The following is a 17,739-nucleotide window of genomic DNA, read 5'->3' as shown; positions in this document are numbered from 1 at the left end:
GCTCAGGTCATGATCTCAGGGTCTTGAGATCAAGCCCCACTTCGGCTTCTCGCTCAGCACAGGGTCTGCTTGAGATTCTCTGTCTCCCTCTCCCTCTGTCCCTCCCGCTGCTTGTGTGCCCACACTGCATGCTCACTCTCTCTCTCTGAAATAAATCTTAAGAAAAAAAAAAAGCTCCAAAGATATCAGGCGTTATCAGCATTATTATTATTACTCTTCCTTTGTGTTAAGTACCCAAAGTTATTCACATCTGGTTCCATACAGTGTCGCAAATGTCGGGGCATTTTCCATTTCAGCAAGGGTGTAATGGTTCCCTTGTGCCCTAGGCAAGTTCCATATCCTTGCACATAAACTTGTATTTGGCTAACAACGCTGCTCAGCATCTCTGAGCACTCCTACCCCACCGAGACAGTCGAGGTGGTGTAGTATGAGCCAGCTCCTCGGTATAGACGAGGTGCCCCCCACCCCAGGTTTTGTTCAGCAGACACGGGAAGAATTCACCTCTTTAATCCCCATCTTGCTGACTCTCTCTCTGATCATTCCCCTGGTTCAGCCTTTCGCCACGAGTGATTGCTTTCCAGCAGGTTAGCAGGTGTCAGTGGTCTTTTTTTTTTTAAGATTTTATTTATTCATTTGAGACACAGAGATAGATTGAGAGAGATCATGAGCAGGGAGAGAGGCAGAGGGAGAAGCAGGCTCCCCGCTGAGCCAGGAGCCCGATGTGGGGCTCAATCCCAGAACCCTGGGATCATGACCTGAGCCGAAGGCAGACGCTTAACCATCTGAGCCACCCAGGCGCCCCGGTGTCAGTGGTCTTGAGAAGAGCTTGCTTCTGTTGCCAGTCAGTTTGAATCCCCGCCCCGCGGGCTTCGGAGTGGTCTCTGCCTCTGGCAGTATTGAGCACCTGCTCTGTGTGCGCTGAGCAGCCTGCTGGGGCACCTGGGCTCAGAGCCTGCTCCCTCCCCTCACTCGGCACCTACAAGGAGAGCGGGAAGCTGCAGGACCTGGCCAGTGTAAGCTCCAAGCTGAGTGTGGTGTGGGCAGAAGAAGCCGAATAAATCACTGCAAAGGCACTGACGACGGCCTCCAGATTGGGGAGGGACACAACACATAGATAAACAAGGACTTTTCAGAACATGAAGCAACAAATCAGCCCTGGGTAAAGGCCTGGGGGTGAAAGGAGGACCCTCTAGCTGGGGTGATTGAGAAGTTCCTCTTACCCCAGATCTGAAGTGGCTGAAAAGGACCTAAAACTTCACTGGCCTGCCCCCTCGGCGCCTCCCCTCCACCAACCCTGTGGGAGTCCTTTCTCTTCCCACGTCAGGAGGCAGAATCTGCACAAGGCTACACTGTGTGCTGAAGACACAGAGCCGGGATGGACGCTTCTACGATATTTTCAGGGGTCTCTTCCAGAATGTTTTTTTTTTTTAAAGATTTTATTTATTTATTCATGAGAGACAGAGAGAGAGAGTGAAGCAGAGGGAGAAGCAGGCTTCCCGCGGAGCAGGGAGCCCGATGCGGGACTCGATCCCAGGACCCTGGGATCATGACCTGAGCCGAAGGCAGACGCCCAACCATCTGAGCCACCCAGGAGCCCTCTTCCAGAATGTTCTAAGGACATTTTATCGGAGCTAAATTGATGTATTTTAAAAGCCTCAGGGGGGCTGAAGGCCCGGCCTTTGTTCAGAAAAAGGCCCACCGGAGAGCTGCCCTGTGCCTGCCCAGCAGCTCCACGCACACAGAAGATGCTGATTTTCAGGCGCGCTCTTGGAGGGGCCTCCTCAGCTTCGGCTGCTGTCAGCTGACTCGGTGACTCAGCACTTTTAGGATGAGCAAGAGCGCCCTCATAAAACATCCCTCTGGAAAAAAATAAATCCCTCTGTGCACAAACAGCCTCATTCTAACTTTTAAGGCAACGGGGTTGTCTCAACCGTCCAAGAACAATAAATAGCTTCGAAGGCCAGAAACATGACTCCTGATGCTTGGAACCCTGTGGCTGTATTTGCGTTTCCTTCACCATCCAAAGTTAATTTTAAGCGATTCCCCGGTCACAGCCCTGATCACAGAGAGGGAACCGAGATTTATTATGTCTGATGTGTTTATGACCACAGACATTTTCATGTCTTCCCTTAGCATATTCTGGTCGCTGTCCTAGAGGCCTTCCTTGAGAGCTATCTTTGCTGTTCCCATCTTTGTTTCCTCTTGGAGCATTTATTCTCAAACACAGAAACTACTCTGTCTTTCTAAAAGTAGAATTCCAGGGGCGCCTGGGTGGTTCAGTCGGTTAAATGTCTGCCTTCAGCTCAGGGTCCTGGGAGCAAGTCGGGCATCGGGCTCCCTGCTCAGTAGGGAGTCTGCTTCTCTCTCTCCCTCTGCCTGCCACTCTGCCTACTTGTGATCCCGCTCCCTCTCTCTCTAATAAATAAAATCTTTAAAAAAATAAATACATACATAAAAGTAGAATTCCAAAGGCCCTGCAGAGGAGGGGGAAGGCACCGGGGGCAGCGGGCCCAGGCCAGGCGGCACCGTTCACCTGTCCCCATTGATGTGTTCCAGCTACCTTCTGCCACACCTCCTTCCATCCAAACCCGGCCTGGACACTCACGGCATGCGGCACCCCAAGGCCAACACCATTCAGAGAGTGTTTAAGATGAGTTTTGTTCCCGTCGGCTTCTGGCAAAGGTTTATAGCACGGATGCTGATCAGCCTGGCGGAGATGGACCTGCAGGTAGCCACAGTTTCTGCTTGGGGGTGGGGGGGTGCGCACGCGCAGGGCACCTGGAGCTGTGCCCTCACGAGAAGGAGAGGCCCTTTGCTGGAAGATCTTGACTGAAACCCCTTTTCCTGCAGCAAAGCTGCTGCCTTAGACCCCGGAGGCCAGCATGAGCATAGCTGCCTTCTCTTCTGTTGGCTGGCAGACCCCTTTGCGCCATCCTATGAATACCAAACCGGCACCTAGCTGGTTCAGAATACACGTTTAGGAGCCATGGTTGTAAACCAATCCACACCAAAAATCCCCTGGAAGGCTTGTTAGAACAGAAATGGCTGGGCCCCCTCCCAGATTCTGATGCAGTGGGTTTGGACTGGGACCCAGCATTTTTCATATCTAACCACTGTCCCCGGTGATGCCATGGGTTTAGAGACCACACTTGGAGAACCGTGGCTTTAGAACCGTGGTTTTGCCACTCGGGTGGTGCACTAGACTCACCTGGGGAGCTTCTAACAGACATGGGCAGAGCCCAGGCTGCCTAAATTAGGATTTCTGGGGGCGGCACGCAGGCATTGGGAGTTTTTAGAGCTTGCCAGGTGATTTCACCGTCCAGCCAAGCTCAAGAACCACAGGTGTAGATCTTTAACTTGGTCTGGAAGCAAGGAAGACCTGACCCCAGAAGTTCCTTTCTGTGAGTTCATCTGGGGGGTTGAAAGGAGTCCTGGCTGTCAATGTTAATTTCATGCAAAACAGTAACATGAAAGTAGTAACAGTAACATGAAAATAGTATTTGGCTAGAGTGGTGTTTCTCAAAGCGGGATTCCTGGACTAGCAGAAGCGGCCTCACCTGGGAACTTGTTAGAAATGCAAATCCGTGGGCCCAGCTCACACCCACTATGTCAGAAACTCCAGGATGGAGCCCAGCGCTCTGTTTTTCACAAACCTTCCAGGGGATTCTGACCCACTCTACAGTATCAGCACCCCTGGCGTAAACTTGGACTGTTGAGTAATTGATGTTAAATTCAGCATGGGTTTATTTTTGCCACATTCTAATGAAAAGGCCTTTATGGAATTAACAACCCTGTGGCTAAATAAAGGTATTCTTTGATCTTCCCATTTTACTGAAATGTTAAAAAAAAAAAAGAGAGAGAGAGAGAGAGAGCCTGAAAATCTAACTGCTGTGGCCCATGTTGGGGCAGGCGGACTTGTTTGCAAGGTTTGGGAGGCCCCACTGATGATGGGAAGAGTGGGTACAGGAGCTGGCTGGTCTACAGTTCTGATTCGGTCATTCTGCCCTCCCTTTGAACTGTCCTCCTGCCGCGTTCTAAGTGGGAGGTCACAGAACACAGGATTGTCATCGTGTGAGGCCTGAGCTCCCAAGTGGGCTCCGTGTGGGGGGTGGGAGACCCAGCTGGGCGTGGAGGCAGGCGCCCTTCCAGGCAGCATCCCTCCCTCCGAATGAGAGGAAAAGTCCCATTGAAATTCAGATGAGAAGGAGTTCAGTCTCAGGAGTAATCAAAGGCATACAAATTCAAGCAACAGATGAGATGCTGCCCACTTCGCACCTCTCAAATCAGACTAAAGCCACAGTGCCGGCCCCAGGAGCTTGACATGTTCACACACTGTGGTCAGTGCATATATGGTCTAATTGTTTCAAAAACGTTTCCTCAGTCCATATCCAGAGCCTAAAAACGTTCAGACCGTTTGACGCAATAACCCTACTGCTAAGAACGTGAGCGAAGGAAATCATTCGAAATCAGAGGATGCTTTGTGACTTTTCATGGTTCATTGGCCCATTTGAGGGAGCGAACGATTGGAAAACCTAAATATTCAAAGAAATGAATGATCTGCTTGGGAAGTCACTGTATTTCACAAAATACTGAGCTTTAGAAAAATGACTTTTATATGAGTTTTTAATGGCATAAGAAAAGTAAAGTTTTTAAAAGCATCCAAAATGAGAAATTTAGATAATTAGAAATAGAAAATATGGCTTCAGCTGTTTTCATAGTATACATAGATGTATACTATGATGTGTATACATAGATAGAAACAAAAATCCTAGGATAAAAGATACCAAAGTCTCTCCACTTAGTGTTAAGTTGTTTCAGGGTTTTATGTGCATTTTTCTGTATTTTCTACATTTTCTAACCTGAATTTTTGCTTGTCAAATCAGGGAGGGAAAAGGTTTGAAAAAGAAGAGCCTAGTATCAATCCTTTGGGAAAAATGTGCTCCCAGGGTGTCGTGGGGACCCTTCCAGATAATGCAGTGTTTAATTTGGCAGCGGGATGCGTGGCGCAGGAGGAGAGGGTGGGAAAGACGGGGGTCATTTATCACGACGGGGCCAGGCCGGCCTCTTCATAGCTCTGCCTGGGGCCAGCGAGGAGGCTAGAATACTTAAGCAGGGTCTTTTCTCTTTCAGCTTTTTGAAAACAGGAAGAATACTAAAAGCAGACACAGGAAAGTTACCATTTATAGCTTTACAGGAAGTCAGAGAAATCGCTGCAGCACATTCAGAGTGAAAAGAAATCAGACCATCTACTGGCAGGAAGGGCTCCTGGTCACTTTTGATGGGGGCTACCTCAGGTAGGAACACTCGGGAACGCACCTGACAGGGTCACCATGGTGCCGTGGGAACAGCCCGCATGGCAGCCTTCTCCGGGAGACCGTCCACTTGGTGTCCGGAGTTCTCCCGAGAGTGGCTTATCACAGCAGCCTGCTAGAAATAGGAGACCCTCCCCTGCAAATGTCCAGAGCTCCCTCATTTCCTCACCCCCCCTCCTCTCCCCTGGCAGGACAGGAAAGATGAGGGAGGGTATGGTGACCACAGCCCAGGACTTGAGGGAAGTGGGCGGCCGCTGAGCTCTGGGTGAAAGCCTCTGGCACCTCCGTGGTCACTTAGGTGACACCTGCAGGGGCCTTGCTGCCATCTGGCCCTGTCCCCTCATCCTAAGTGACGATGGCCCAGGTGACACCATGGATCCTCCACGTGACATAACAAGATCCATAACAGCTTCCTTTTCCTGGTTTCTTTCCTTTTTTGAGAAAGAGAAAGACAGCTCAAGAGGTTTAATAAGTGACTTCTAATCAGCTTTAATAAACACAAAAGATTATTTCATATTTACATTGAATTTTTCAAAATATTCTTCAGCTCCATGAGAAGAGAAGGAGAAGGAGAAAGGATCTTCTCTTGAGGGCCTGACTTGAGCCGTCTCAGTGCCTGGTACTTTCATATAGATGTACCCACTTAAAGCTCACAGCTGCCACCTGGCAAACGAGAATCTTGTAGTTCAGAGAAGGCAAGAACCTTCCCCGAGATCACACCTAAGGGTCGATCCCTGCCTGAGCATCCCTTTACTGCAAAGTCCCCGTGATCACAGGCATCATAGGCCTGGGAAGTGGTGGGGCGACAAGGCAGGGTCACACACACAAGTACCCAAACACAGGGGTCCCCCGCACCGTCCTGCCTGGGCACAGGCGCCTGGGGTAAGGGTGGGGGTGGGGTGGTCCCTGGGGCTTGGGTCTCAGCCTGGAGGCAGAGGAGATCATCCCAGGACCCTCCAAGGCCGGATCACGGTGGGCTCTTCGTTTCTGGGTTGCAGTGTGGAATCCTCAGATGTGAACTGGAAGAAGAAAAAAAGCGGAGGAATAAAAATCATTTGCCAGTCAGAAATGAGGGACTTCTCTGCCATGGCTTTTATCACAGACCATGTCAACTCCCTGATCGATCAGTGGTTTCCCGGTAAGAGAACGTTCTTGAACCAAGTCTTTGGCCATGTTAACACTTCTTCACGAATCAGGGTGGGGCTCGTTATTTTGGGAGCAGAAATTTCACAGGGATTCAGCCCACGGAAACCAGACAGGTCCTACTGGCCCTTTGGCAGAATCCCGATCCCTGGGGGTGTCCGGCTGTGACCTGGGTTTGGGCACTACGGGGACGACGTGGGCCCAGACCCCACAGGACGTGTGCAGGCCTTAGCCTCGGGGCTGTCCACAGTGTGTGGGAAGACAGACAAGCCCTGGGTGCCCCACGTGGTCCAGGAAGACCCTCAGTGTGAGCGTCTCACGGGTCTTGTTTACATAGTGTGGACAGGGCTGAAATCTGAGAGGACCCCATGGACGGGGTGGGAGGGCAAGGGAGCCACCCCTGTCAAGGACCCCCATTTTCCTTTCCTGCCCCCACCCCCAAATCCCAGAGGTGACCAGCCACCCACATGGCCCTTTGATCAGCTTCTTCATTGAGAGTCCACCCAAAGAAAACACTTTTTGAAGTGAGGCTTTTGAGGCCCTCTGTTTGTTTTGCTACCAGAGTGGAGACAAACCCGTGGGGTGTCCTGCAGGGTGGAGGCTGTGTGGGGCAGACCCAGGCAGCCTCTTCCCCCTGAGCCCTCAGCCTCTGAAGGCTGGCGGCTGAGAGAGCGGAGAATGGGTTTGGACTCCAAGACCTGCTTGGCCAGCGCCCTCGCCTCCCGGAGCTGGCGTCTCTCCTGCTACATCACTGTGTCCCAGGACAGCATCAGAGGAGATGCTCAAGGAGCATGGCAGGCCGTGCTCCGGACGCATGGTCTGGACACCGGGGCCCGGGGGTCTTCTAGGACTGATGGGAAAGCTGACCTATAAGGAAAAATGCTTAGAAAGGGGCCAACAGGGACACTTGAATGGCTCAGTCAGTTAAGCATCCGACTCTTGGTTTCTGCTTAGGTCATGATCTCGGGGTCCTGGGACTGAGCCCTGTGTGTCGGGCTCTGTGCTCAGCAGAAAGTCTGCTTGGAATTCTCTCTCTCTCTCTCTCTCTCTCTCAGATATATAAATAAATCTTTTTTTAAAAAATGAAAGAAAGAAAGGGGCCCAAGAGAAGGCAGTTTGGTGTGTGACTTGTGGCAGTTTGGGTATGCTTGGTCATCCAAGGAAACCTCTAGACCCATATGAGCCTCCCTGGGCTTTTGTGACGCCCCGCCAACCGGTGAGCCCCACAGTGGATGCTGGGGAGATTTGACAGCTTGCAGTGGGGGGAGGGCATTCGATCATCACCTGAGACAGGGCTGCTCAGGATGGCAACTGGCAAGATGTGTGACACACGGGCCTGCAGATAGCAGATGCGCCCAGAAGGTTCCAGGAGACCCTCCCTACCCTGCACAAGGCAGGCCATCAGCTCACCCTGAGGTGCCTTGGAGGCTACTTCTTTGCATCTCCTTTCAGAGTGTGTGGAAAAGCTGTGTACCTCTTGCCCCGGGGAACACAGGTAAAATGACTAGGTTCTGTCTATCTTATAATTTGTACTCATTTCTACCCCCTGCCTTGCTCTTCTAGGAGGGATCATAGTAATTGCAAGCCTTATGTTTCTAATTTCAAGAATAGCTCCTTATTGGTTGTGGTTCAGTTTCTGGAGCGTGGCATAGCTCAGACGCAGTCTGCAGCATCCTGCCAGGGCCCAGCTGTGCAGGAGGGATCCCCAACCTCTCAGCCCTCCTCAGCCAGCCCGCTGAGGGTCTAGACCACCCACTGGCTGTCCAGTGCATCCCTGACCTTTCCCGGTGCTGGGCTTTCAGGATCTTGCTCTCCAAAAAAAGAACCCAAGAATGCAGTCATGGTTCAGCCACTCCCTAGGATCCAGGCACTGTGAAAAGTGCCTCCTCCTATGAAAAGCCCACCCCGCCTGAGTGCTGCTCAGGGACCCACCTATGGCCGCCTTCGTGTAAACTGTCTCCTGCTCTGTCCCCATTTAGCCCTGACAGCCACAGAGAGCGACGGGACCCCACTCATGGAGCAGTACGTGCCCTGCCCGGTGTGCGAGACCTCTTGGGCCCAGCACACGGACCCGAATGAGAAAGCAGAGGGCGTGCAGTACTTCGACATGGAAGACTGCGTGCTCACAGCCATTGAGAAGGACTTCATCTTCTGCCCCAGACACGCCGACCTCCCCGTGCCTCTCCAGGAGCTGGTTCCCGAGCTGTTCATGACCGATTTTCCTGCCAGGTAGGCCACCGTGCCCCTCCCCTGATTCCTATTTTCCTGCCGGCTCAAGGCCGAGAAGGTGGATTCTCCTTGGCGTTCAAGAAGGGGGCACTCCCAGGCCTACAGCCTCATTTTCCTCTCATGGCAAATGCTGATTCCTACCTGCTGCCCTCGGGCTGGGCATTTGGATCCCCTACATCTGTTCTTGCAGTGAGTCGACCTCTAACCTCAGATAATGACTGGGGAGAGAATGCTAGAGAAATAGGGAATGCTTTGTGGTCCCACCCAACAAGAAATGGTCACAAAATCCGAGGGCTGGGGAAAAGATGGACGGTTCTATAGTCATGGAAACCGGAAGCTATGACTCAGTGTCCCCGGCGATAATTCGACATTGGCAGTTACCAACTGTTTTGGAGTTATGAAGTCCTGTTGTTGTCTTAGTCAAAGGATTGCGATCTCTGGCTTCTTTAAAGAAAAGTAAACTTTTGGGGGGGGGTGGTAAGAATATTTATATTCTCATTTTTCCAAATTGCCCCCCATCCCAAAGAATCCATGTGGAGTCCTCTGAGATATTGCAGGATTGGGGTCAGTCTATCAAATTAAGAAATTTCTTCCTACATTGAATGGTGTCCCCCCAGAGCCCTTTCTAATCGCCCCAGTTACCTCGCTGGTCAAAATGATAATTAAACACCGCTGTTCTGCAAAATGAGCTCCCTTTATTCCTAGAACTCTAACGTGAGGGCTATCGTTTCTCGGAGACCACGTGCCGAGCTGTGTAGATGCATGAATCAGATTTCTGGGGGAGGGGGGCCCAGTGAGGCAGCCCCAAATGTTAGGATTTTCATTTATTTGCCGAACCTTGTTGAGTTTTATGCCCCGACTAAAGCTGGGCTGTGGCGTCTCCTATATGAAATCGGGAAAGCCAGATTGGTTTGGATGGAATGGCAGGCTGTAGCATGGTTCTTCACTGAAGGTACTTGGCCGGTAGTTGAAAAGCCCGACGATGTGGACAGGATTCCCAGCCCAGCAGAAGGTCCCTGGAAACTTGAGCCTGGGGCCCAACTGGGGCCCTGAAGCGTCACGCTCCCCGCACTAGGAGTTTGGGCGGGTCAGGGTTGGGGGAGTTACCAGGTATCCAGGGAGCCCTGTCCTGTGGCCCTGAGTTTACAGGAGTCCTAACAGAATGGCCCGAGGGATCCGCAGCATTCCTGCTGCTCCCCGTGCCCATCCAGGGAGGCTCCCAAGGGCCCACACTGCCCAAGCAGGTGGTTTGAGGGAAGGGCACTTGGAGAAGAGCCCGGCTCCTCTGCGGCACCACCAAGGGCTCCAGGGGAGGTAGTTGCACCTGCCTGGAGTGCAAAGCATGACATTGAGCTGTGCAAAGGCTGAGCAGCTGCAGAATCCGTTCCTGGAAGGCATGGAAAATAACTGCCTGGTGGGGTCGGCCTATGGGGCCAGGATGGCTCCAGTGGAGGCCCCTGGCATAGGCAGCTGGTGAGGGACCCAGAGAGACTTCAGCAGAGCAGGGGGAGGCCCTGAAGTGGGAGGGCCTCTGCACTGCCCCCTCCTTCCTCCCTGCCTCCCATCATCCCCTTCTCTCTCCCTCCCTCCCAGGAGTGACTTACGGTCTTTCCAAAAGCCCAAAAGAAATTAGAACCTAGGATTAGAACACACAGACCAGGGAGGTCTAAACTCCCTGCCCTTGGGTGAAATCCTAGCCATCGACTGTGCACACATGGCTCATGCCAATCAGAAGGCCTCCGCGGCCGCTTACATCATTCCTTACGTAATAAAAAATGAGGAAACAACCAACCTAGCAGTAAATAAATGTAGCTTGTCTGATGGATACTAGCTCTCAAAGCACAGAGTCTTTGGGAAGAAAACATCCAAAAGAATTTTCTGACTACGTGGGCCACTTTGCCTGGCTTCCCCCGGTGCTAGCCACCATGCACGCCTACGGGGCAGTTTCCATTATGAGCCCACTTTACGGAGGAGACCCAGGCTTGTTGAGGCTACATAACCTGCCTACAGCCATGGGTTATCCTGGATCTGTCTGACCCCACGGGTGGCTTTGAACTATGACTCCCTGCAGTGGAAGAAATGACCAAGGGTGTCCTCACATCCACCCACCGCCAGCCTCTCCGGAGAGCGGTAAGGGACCGGTTAGGGAGGTCTGACCCACGTGCTGTGTTTCTGGCAGGCTCTTCCTGGAAAACAGCAAGCTGGAGCACAGTGAGGACGAGAGCAGCGTCCTGGGCCAGGGCGGAAGTGGCACCATCATCTACCGGGCCCGGTACCAAGGCCAGCCCGTGGCGGTGAAACGGTTCCAGATCAAGAAATTCAAGAACTTGGCCAACGCCCCAGCGGGTAAACAGGGCCCAGTGTTGTTTCTTTTCGGACACGTGCTTCCACGGAAGACTTGGGGAGACTGGAAGAGGAGAGGAGGGGGGACGAGGCTAGCGGAGGCCGACCTGCCTTGTTCCTGGCAGGATGTGGGATAGGCCTAAAGGTCAGGCTGAGCAAAGCTTGGAAATTGTTTTGGGAGATTATTTTCTTGTCTAGATGTGAGCCCCCAAGAGCACAGGCTATCCCTACAATTTCCACCTGCTCCAGGGCCGGCACAGGCCTGGCACATGGTGGGTACACACTCAGACGTCAGGTGGGCCCCTTACGCTGCAGGACCTCTCTCAGCCATCGCCACTGAAGGAAGGAAGGTGGCAGTCCAGGTGAACGCATGGGGAAGCCAGCATGCGCCCTCCTTCTCTGCCACCCACACGAAGGAAGAAGGAAACACCCTCTTGCCTTGGCACATCCAGAGCACACCGTGAACAGCTCAGAGATGCTATCTACCTAGGGCAACCCATCACCGCTCCACACCCAGCCAGTGCCGGGTGAATATCACACCTCTCACTACCCCCTGGCTTAGCATGTTCATCCCTATGATCATTAAGGTCATTTACACTCTTGGTAGAGAAATCAGAATCATAGAGCAAGGTAAAGAAAACAGATCAGAAAGGAAGAGACAAATTGTTGCTATACGAAGAGAATGACTTCCTGCCTAGAAAAATCCGAGAGAACCTACTGACAAATATGAGAGCCAGTAAAAGTTTCACAGAGTCGCCAGACGTGAGCTCAACCTCAGAATTCAGCAGCGGTCTCACGTACAGCAATGACCCATCACTAGAATGCAGCAATTAAACCGTAAAGCATGGAGGAATAGTGAATATATACCGTTCAGTTGAGTTCTCATTTAAATCCGAGGATGTGCATGCTTGTGTGTGTGTGTGTGTGTGTGTGAGAGAGAGAGAGAGAGAGAGAGCTCACTGATTCTAAATGCATATAAAATGACAACATCCCAGGAACAGCTGGGACAGTCCTACAGAGGGAGGCAAAGGAAAGAGGCCTGCCCAGCAGATGTCATGACTTACAACCCTGCAGACATGAAGGCAGTGTGCTCCGGGGCTCGGCCAGGCCCGCCGAGGGTGTGGACACAGCCGTGCGTGTGTATGGGAAGCTGGTACATAGTGGGGGTGACATCGTGACTTAGAGCGGAGAGATGGACCGGTCGCTAATTGAGGCAGACCCTTGCATCAGACTTTACGCCATAGTCAAAAAAATAAATGCATAATGGGTTGAAGAGCCAATGTGAACAAGTTTTATACTAAGAAAACAAATTTGGCTGGCCTACACACAGATCTGGCACAACTGATGCATTTTAACTGCCAAGCGTTTTTTTTCATGCTGTTTAAACCTCCGTGTCCACAAATCCCTGATTTTAAGATCTGAACGTAGGGGAGGAATAGATTCGGATGCAAGAGGGCAAGCAGGGCCTGGTGGACCCCGCTTGGTGACCTCAGGGCCAGCCACAGACCGGTGGGTGGTGTCCTGCCCCCCCACTCCCACTTGGCAAGAGAGGCCCTTTGCGGGGCGGGGCGGGGCGGGAGGGAGCCTTGGGCCTCCACCTTCCAGGGGTTACAGCACAGCCTGGAAGTTGCCCCCTCCTGCCAATAGACCTTGCTCCTCTGGCCTGAGATGATGTGTCACAGGCCCATGGTGGCCCCAGGTTTCTCTCTGGCTGAGGAGAGAGTGCTGGTTCTTTCTTGTCTTCGGTGGTCCAGGCTACTGGCGGGAAGTTGGGTGAGCACGCCCTCAGCATCCCTGTGGCAGCCGGGGCCTGGTCACCTTCCAGTCCTGCCGCTTGAGCCAGGCTCTGGGTGACACTCAGGGATGCAGAACTGGAATAGGCTTAAATGCTGCCCCCCCAGCCCCTCGAGTCCCCATGGGGCAGCTCTGCGTGTGGCAGGATCCCCATCCGAGTGGCCCTAGAGGGGGTCCCTGGGCAGCACTGATGGCCACGCTCTCCCCTGCAGACACCATGCTGAGGCACCTGCGGGCCACGGACGCCATGAAGAACTTCTCGGAGTTTCGGCAGGAGGCCAGCATGCTGCACGCCCTGCAGCACCCCTGCATCGTGTCACTCATAGGCATCAGCATCCACCCTCTCTGCTTCGCCCTGGAGCTCGCCCCACTGGGCAGCCTCAACACCGTGCTGTCTGAGAATGCCAAAGGTACCAGTCGTGCCGAGAACATTCCAAAGGGATTGCCTGGGGCCCGGCCTGGCCAGATACAGCCCCTGGGAAGCCAGAGAGCCCATGGCCAGCAGCAGAGGCCCCAGGGAAGCTGGATCCCCGGGGGTTCCCTCCTCCTGCCTGGCCTGCCTGTCTGCGCCAGAGCACACCTGCCCCACGGCTCCCATGGCCAACTCCCTGTGGGCAAAGAAAGGCACTTCACCAGGTCTACACCCTGAATGGTGGTGTTGGCAAGGCTGGAGGAGCTGACGGCTTAGAGTCAGATGGAACCACGTTCCAAGCCCTGGTTCTCTGCCATAATCCCGTAAATTAGTGCCTCGTTTACTGGCCTGTAAAAGGAGGATGATAATAGTCCCACTGAGGGGGGCAGTTGAGGGTCTCAAATGAGGCAGCCCAGGGGGCCTGAGCAGTAGCCTGGTGCCCACAAGCCCACCAGCCGCGTAAAGCTCTCCTTTCCCCGGAACGCACAACGGGTGTGCGCCATCATTCAAACTCTGAGACCCTGGGGTCAGTTTATCTTACTTTTTAATGAAATTTTAAAATAATTTTCCTCAGGAAATCATTAGGGAACTAACTTCCAGAGAGCTGACAGAAGGAGAGAGGTAGCAGTGTCTGGACTCGGGCAGAAGAAACGCATTAAGCTCAAATCGTTTCTCCTTCAATGGAAGAAAACCTTTTTTTTTTTTAATGAAGCTCTTATCCCCGCAACCCACCCCTTGACAGTAGAGCAGTCTTGGCCTGAGATGAATTTTGAATCCTCGCCCTTTTCGTAAAAACACCAACAATTCCAGGCATGAAATACCATGAATGAAGCTATAACACTAAGCATCTCTCTCCTAAATACGGTTTTATTTCAGAAGGTCATTCTCTGTCTCCACTGGCGTCCAGCATGGGGAATGATGAGAAGTGTCCGTAGACCATAAAGTATCTGGGGAGAGAGACGGTGAGAAAAGACTGCTGGTGTAATGGTAGTTTGGTATTTTTTTTTTTCTTTGCAAAGATTCTTCCTTTATGCCCCTGGGACACATGCTCACCCAAAAAATAGCCTACCAGATCGCCTCCGGCCTGGCCTACCTGCACAAGAAAAACATCATCTTCTGTGACCTGAAGTCGGACAACATTCTGGTCTGGTCTCTTGACGTCAAGGAGCACGTCAACATCAAGCTGTCGGACTACGGGATTTCACGGCAGTCATTTCATGAGGGTGCCCTCGGCGTGGAGGGCACCCCCGGGTACCAGGCCCCGGAGATCAGGCCTCGCATCGTATATGACGAGAAGGTACCCACAGCCCGGCCCACTGCCAGCCCAGGGGCACCTGCAGCTTCTGAGCTCTGTTTCCCCAGGCACTCTCTTCTCCCTCTTCTGTGCTCGACCAGGGGGCTCTGGCTTGAACCAGAAATGCACAGGGGTCTGTGCCCACCTAGGAACGTCAAGGTTAACTTCTCCTTAGCTTCAGGAACAGTGAAGTCTCTAGCCTTGATTCAGAGACATAGTCAAGGTGCTACACAGTGGACAGTAAGTCCAGGACAGAAATGGGTCTACATTTGGCTCCCAGCTCTGCCATTTAGACATATAAAATGGGGACAGTGGACCAGCCTCGTGGGGGCTCATGTGGAGCAGTCAGAATAAGGATGGCAAAGCCTCCTGGCCCGTAGGTACTGTCCACAGTGGCAGAGATGGCCGAGATAGCATGGCCAAAGTCAGGAGAAGAGAGTGAATCCTGACAGGACAAGCGTGGACTCCCCGAGCAGCTGCATGGCCAGCCTCGGCCAAGATGTTAGCTGAATGTTTACCTTCTTCCCTGAAAGCTGCTTAGTAGATACAGGCACGCAGACAAGTTGGACCCAGCTTCCAGCTAGTGCTAGCCCTGGTTCATCAGTCACCCAGCCCTGAAACTCCCTTGGTCTATAATTTTTCATTATTTGGTGGTTTGCCGATGAGTCATTGCCTAATTGCTTTAAGAATGACCTAAACAGCCTATAGTCCCCATGCTGTATGTTACATCCCCATAATATTTTATAGCTGGAAGTTTGTACCTTTTGACCACCTTCAAATAAAAAAGGGAAAGCCATGACCTTAGTGGGGGCACCTGGGTGGCTCAGTCGGTTAACCGTCCGACTCTTGGTTTCGGCTCAGGTCATGATCTCAGGGTCACGAGATTGAGCTCCACTGAGCTTGGGATTCTCTTTCTCCCTCTCCCGCTGCCCCTACTCCATCCCTCTAAGAAAAAGAATGACCTTAGCGTGTGGGGATTAACTCGTCACCTGTGGCTATTAACCAAAATAGAAAAGGCAAATCAGAGTGATAAAAATAAGAGCTTCTTAAGTAGCAGGTGACACAGACCAGGCACCTCGAAACTAAGATTATAACAGGAACCTTCACATCGAAGACTCTCAGGTCTATGTCAGCCATTCTCCTGCTAAAACGTTACCTCTCGGCCCTCATGGAGGCCGAAACTGACTTCTCCTTTTTGGGCCTTTTGATGACATTAAAATTAGAGGAGTCAGCATGTTGTGATTTAGGAGACATTCCCTCTTTATGATTTGCATCCACTGCCCTTCCAGTGCCAAGCACATTTAGCTGAGGGTCCGTGTTCTCCTGCATTTTCTTGAGTCTCAAGGATAAGGAGCATGGCATCCTTGGAGACCTTAACCAGTACCTGATGGCTAGCAAGGTCTCAGTGTGTGTTTATTGCATGGATGGGTGGCTGGATGGAAGGAAGGAAGGAAGGAAGTATGGGAGGATGGATAGGTATATGGACAGAAGAACAGATCATCGGTTGGATGGATGAATGGGTAGATGGGAGTATAGATGGATAAATATGCAAAAGGATAGGCAATTGGGTGCATGGATGGATAGATGGATGATAGATGAAGAAAAGTAGGGGGGGAGGGGGAAGGGAGGGAGGAGGGAAGGACTGGAAGGTGGAAGGCTAAAGGGGCAGAATAATGGATGGTCAGATGGTTGGCTGGATGTTTGGACAGGTGGGGAGTGATGGATGCATTGATGGATGGATTGATGACCGTCTCCCTTTGGGCAGGATCCCTGGTCCGATTGTGTCTTCTGCTCCCTCCGTCACAAGGCCAACTTATGAAAGCTGCTGGGCCAGGCAGGGGACCTGACTTGGCTTGCCTCTTTGCCCAGGTAGACATGTTCTCCTATGGAATGGTGCTCTATGAGTTGCTGTCGGGACAACGGCCAGCACTGGGCCACCACCAGCTTCAGATTGCCAAGAAGTTGTCCAAGGGCATCCGCCCTGTCCTGGGGCAGCCAGAGGAGGTGCAGTTCCATCGGCTCCAGGCCCTCATGATGGAGTGCTGGGACACGAAGCCTGAGAAGGTACCTGAGGGCCCGGGGCCTGGGGGCCTGGCACCGCCCGCCCCTGTGGTGGAGGCTCTGGATCTCCAGAGTACACGTGTATGTCTACTTGCCCATCCTTCGCTAAGGGTCTAGAACAAAGGGGGCAACCCTTCTCTGCTCACCTCTTCTAGAAAGAGATAAGTACTGCTCCTCGTACATCCGGCTTATTTTCTTTGCATGCATGTCACTCTCGGGAAAGATGAGCTCTTCTTTCCTCCCCAGCCTCTGTGTCACACCATCAGACAAGCACAGCATCCCAACCCCTTTATAGCAGTAGAGACCCCACGCAAGAACAGAGAGAATGTATGCATCTCTTTCTAGAGTAATGGGGAGCAGGTTTGCTCATGAGAGCAGGAATCATGATATCATTTTAAAGCTTAGCTTTTGGGGGGAAGAGGCCAGTGGTTTCAAGGTTAAAAGGCATTTATCAAATTGGTGCGGATTTAATGAATTGGGAGTAAAATAAGGTCTGAGAAAAATTCCCCGCAAGGTTGTATGTCCGTGGGCCACGGGGGTTGGAACATCAGAGTTTAAGCTAGCCTGACCGCCTAAGTTCAGGTTGCTAAGGAGAGTGCTGACCCAGGCTGCCAGACACTCTGGCCCCTGAAATTGTCTTGGCCTCTTGTTTTGAGCAGTTTCTAGTCCTTCCTCCCTTGTTCAAGACCATCAGTTTCACGGGCAGGATAGGCATCCATCTGGTCATAAGTGACTCTTGCTCACGGCTCCGGTGGCCTCTCTCCCTCAGCGACCGCTGGCCGTGTCGGTGGTGAGCCAGATGAAGGACCCGACCTTTGCAACGTTCATGTACCAGCTACCCTGCGGGAAGCAGACCACCTTCTTCTCCTCCCAAGGCCAGGAGTACATGGTGGTGTTCTGGGACGGGAAAGAGGAGTCCAGGTAATGTCCCGAGGTTGGCTGTGCCCTGCTAGTATTGGCGGGGGCGGGGGGGGACTGTGGAATTGGGGAGCAGGCAAGGATGACCATGGTGAGAAATGTCTAGTGGACAGTGGGTTAAAAGCCTGATGGAGTTCGCTCCAGAGAGAAAACTTGAGTCCACGCAAATAGACAGGCATGTAGGCGTTTGTGGTTAAGAGAAGTAAAGAGTAGGTGGGGTCTGCCAGGGGGCG

The 17,739-nt window shown here is 52.4% G+C and overlaps 1 protein-coding gene across 7 annotated transcripts in view; it reads left to right on the top strand.

The window, feature by feature from the left end:
- Positions 1 to 17,739, top strand: part of LRRK1 (leucine rich repeat kinase 1) — a 120,088-nt gene that overhangs the window by 89,624 nt on the left and 12,725 nt on the right. For all 7 annotated transcript variants that reach the window (XM_027570180.2, XM_027570176.2, XM_027570178.2 and 4 more), the window contains 9 exons: positions 2,557 to 2,728; positions 5,131 to 5,294; positions 6,311 to 6,450; positions 8,435 to 8,684; positions 10,864 to 11,030; positions 13,034 to 13,231; positions 14,253 to 14,530; positions 16,397 to 16,591; positions 17,358 to 17,509. In XM_027570180.2, coding sequence (XP_027425981.2) covers positions 2,557 to 2,728; positions 5,131 to 5,294; positions 6,311 to 6,450; positions 8,435 to 8,684; positions 10,864 to 11,030; positions 13,034 to 13,231; positions 14,253 to 14,530; positions 16,397 to 16,591; positions 17,358 to 17,509 — 1,716 coding nt within the window. The remainder of the gene's footprint in view (positions 1 to 2,556; positions 2,729 to 5,130; positions 5,295 to 6,310; positions 6,451 to 8,434; positions 8,685 to 10,863; positions 11,031 to 13,033; positions 13,232 to 14,252; positions 14,531 to 16,396; positions 16,592 to 17,357; positions 17,510 to 17,739) is intronic.

The sequence above is a fragment of the Zalophus californianus genome, chromosome 6 (assembly GCF_009762305.2).
Source record: "Zalophus californianus isolate mZalCal1 chromosome 6, mZalCal1.pri.v2, whole genome shotgun sequence".
In the NCBI taxonomy this organism is placed as follows: Eukaryota; Metazoa; Chordata; class Mammalia; order Carnivora; family Otariidae; genus Zalophus; species Zalophus californianus.
This window is presented reverse-complemented; position numbering and strand designations above follow the sequence as displayed.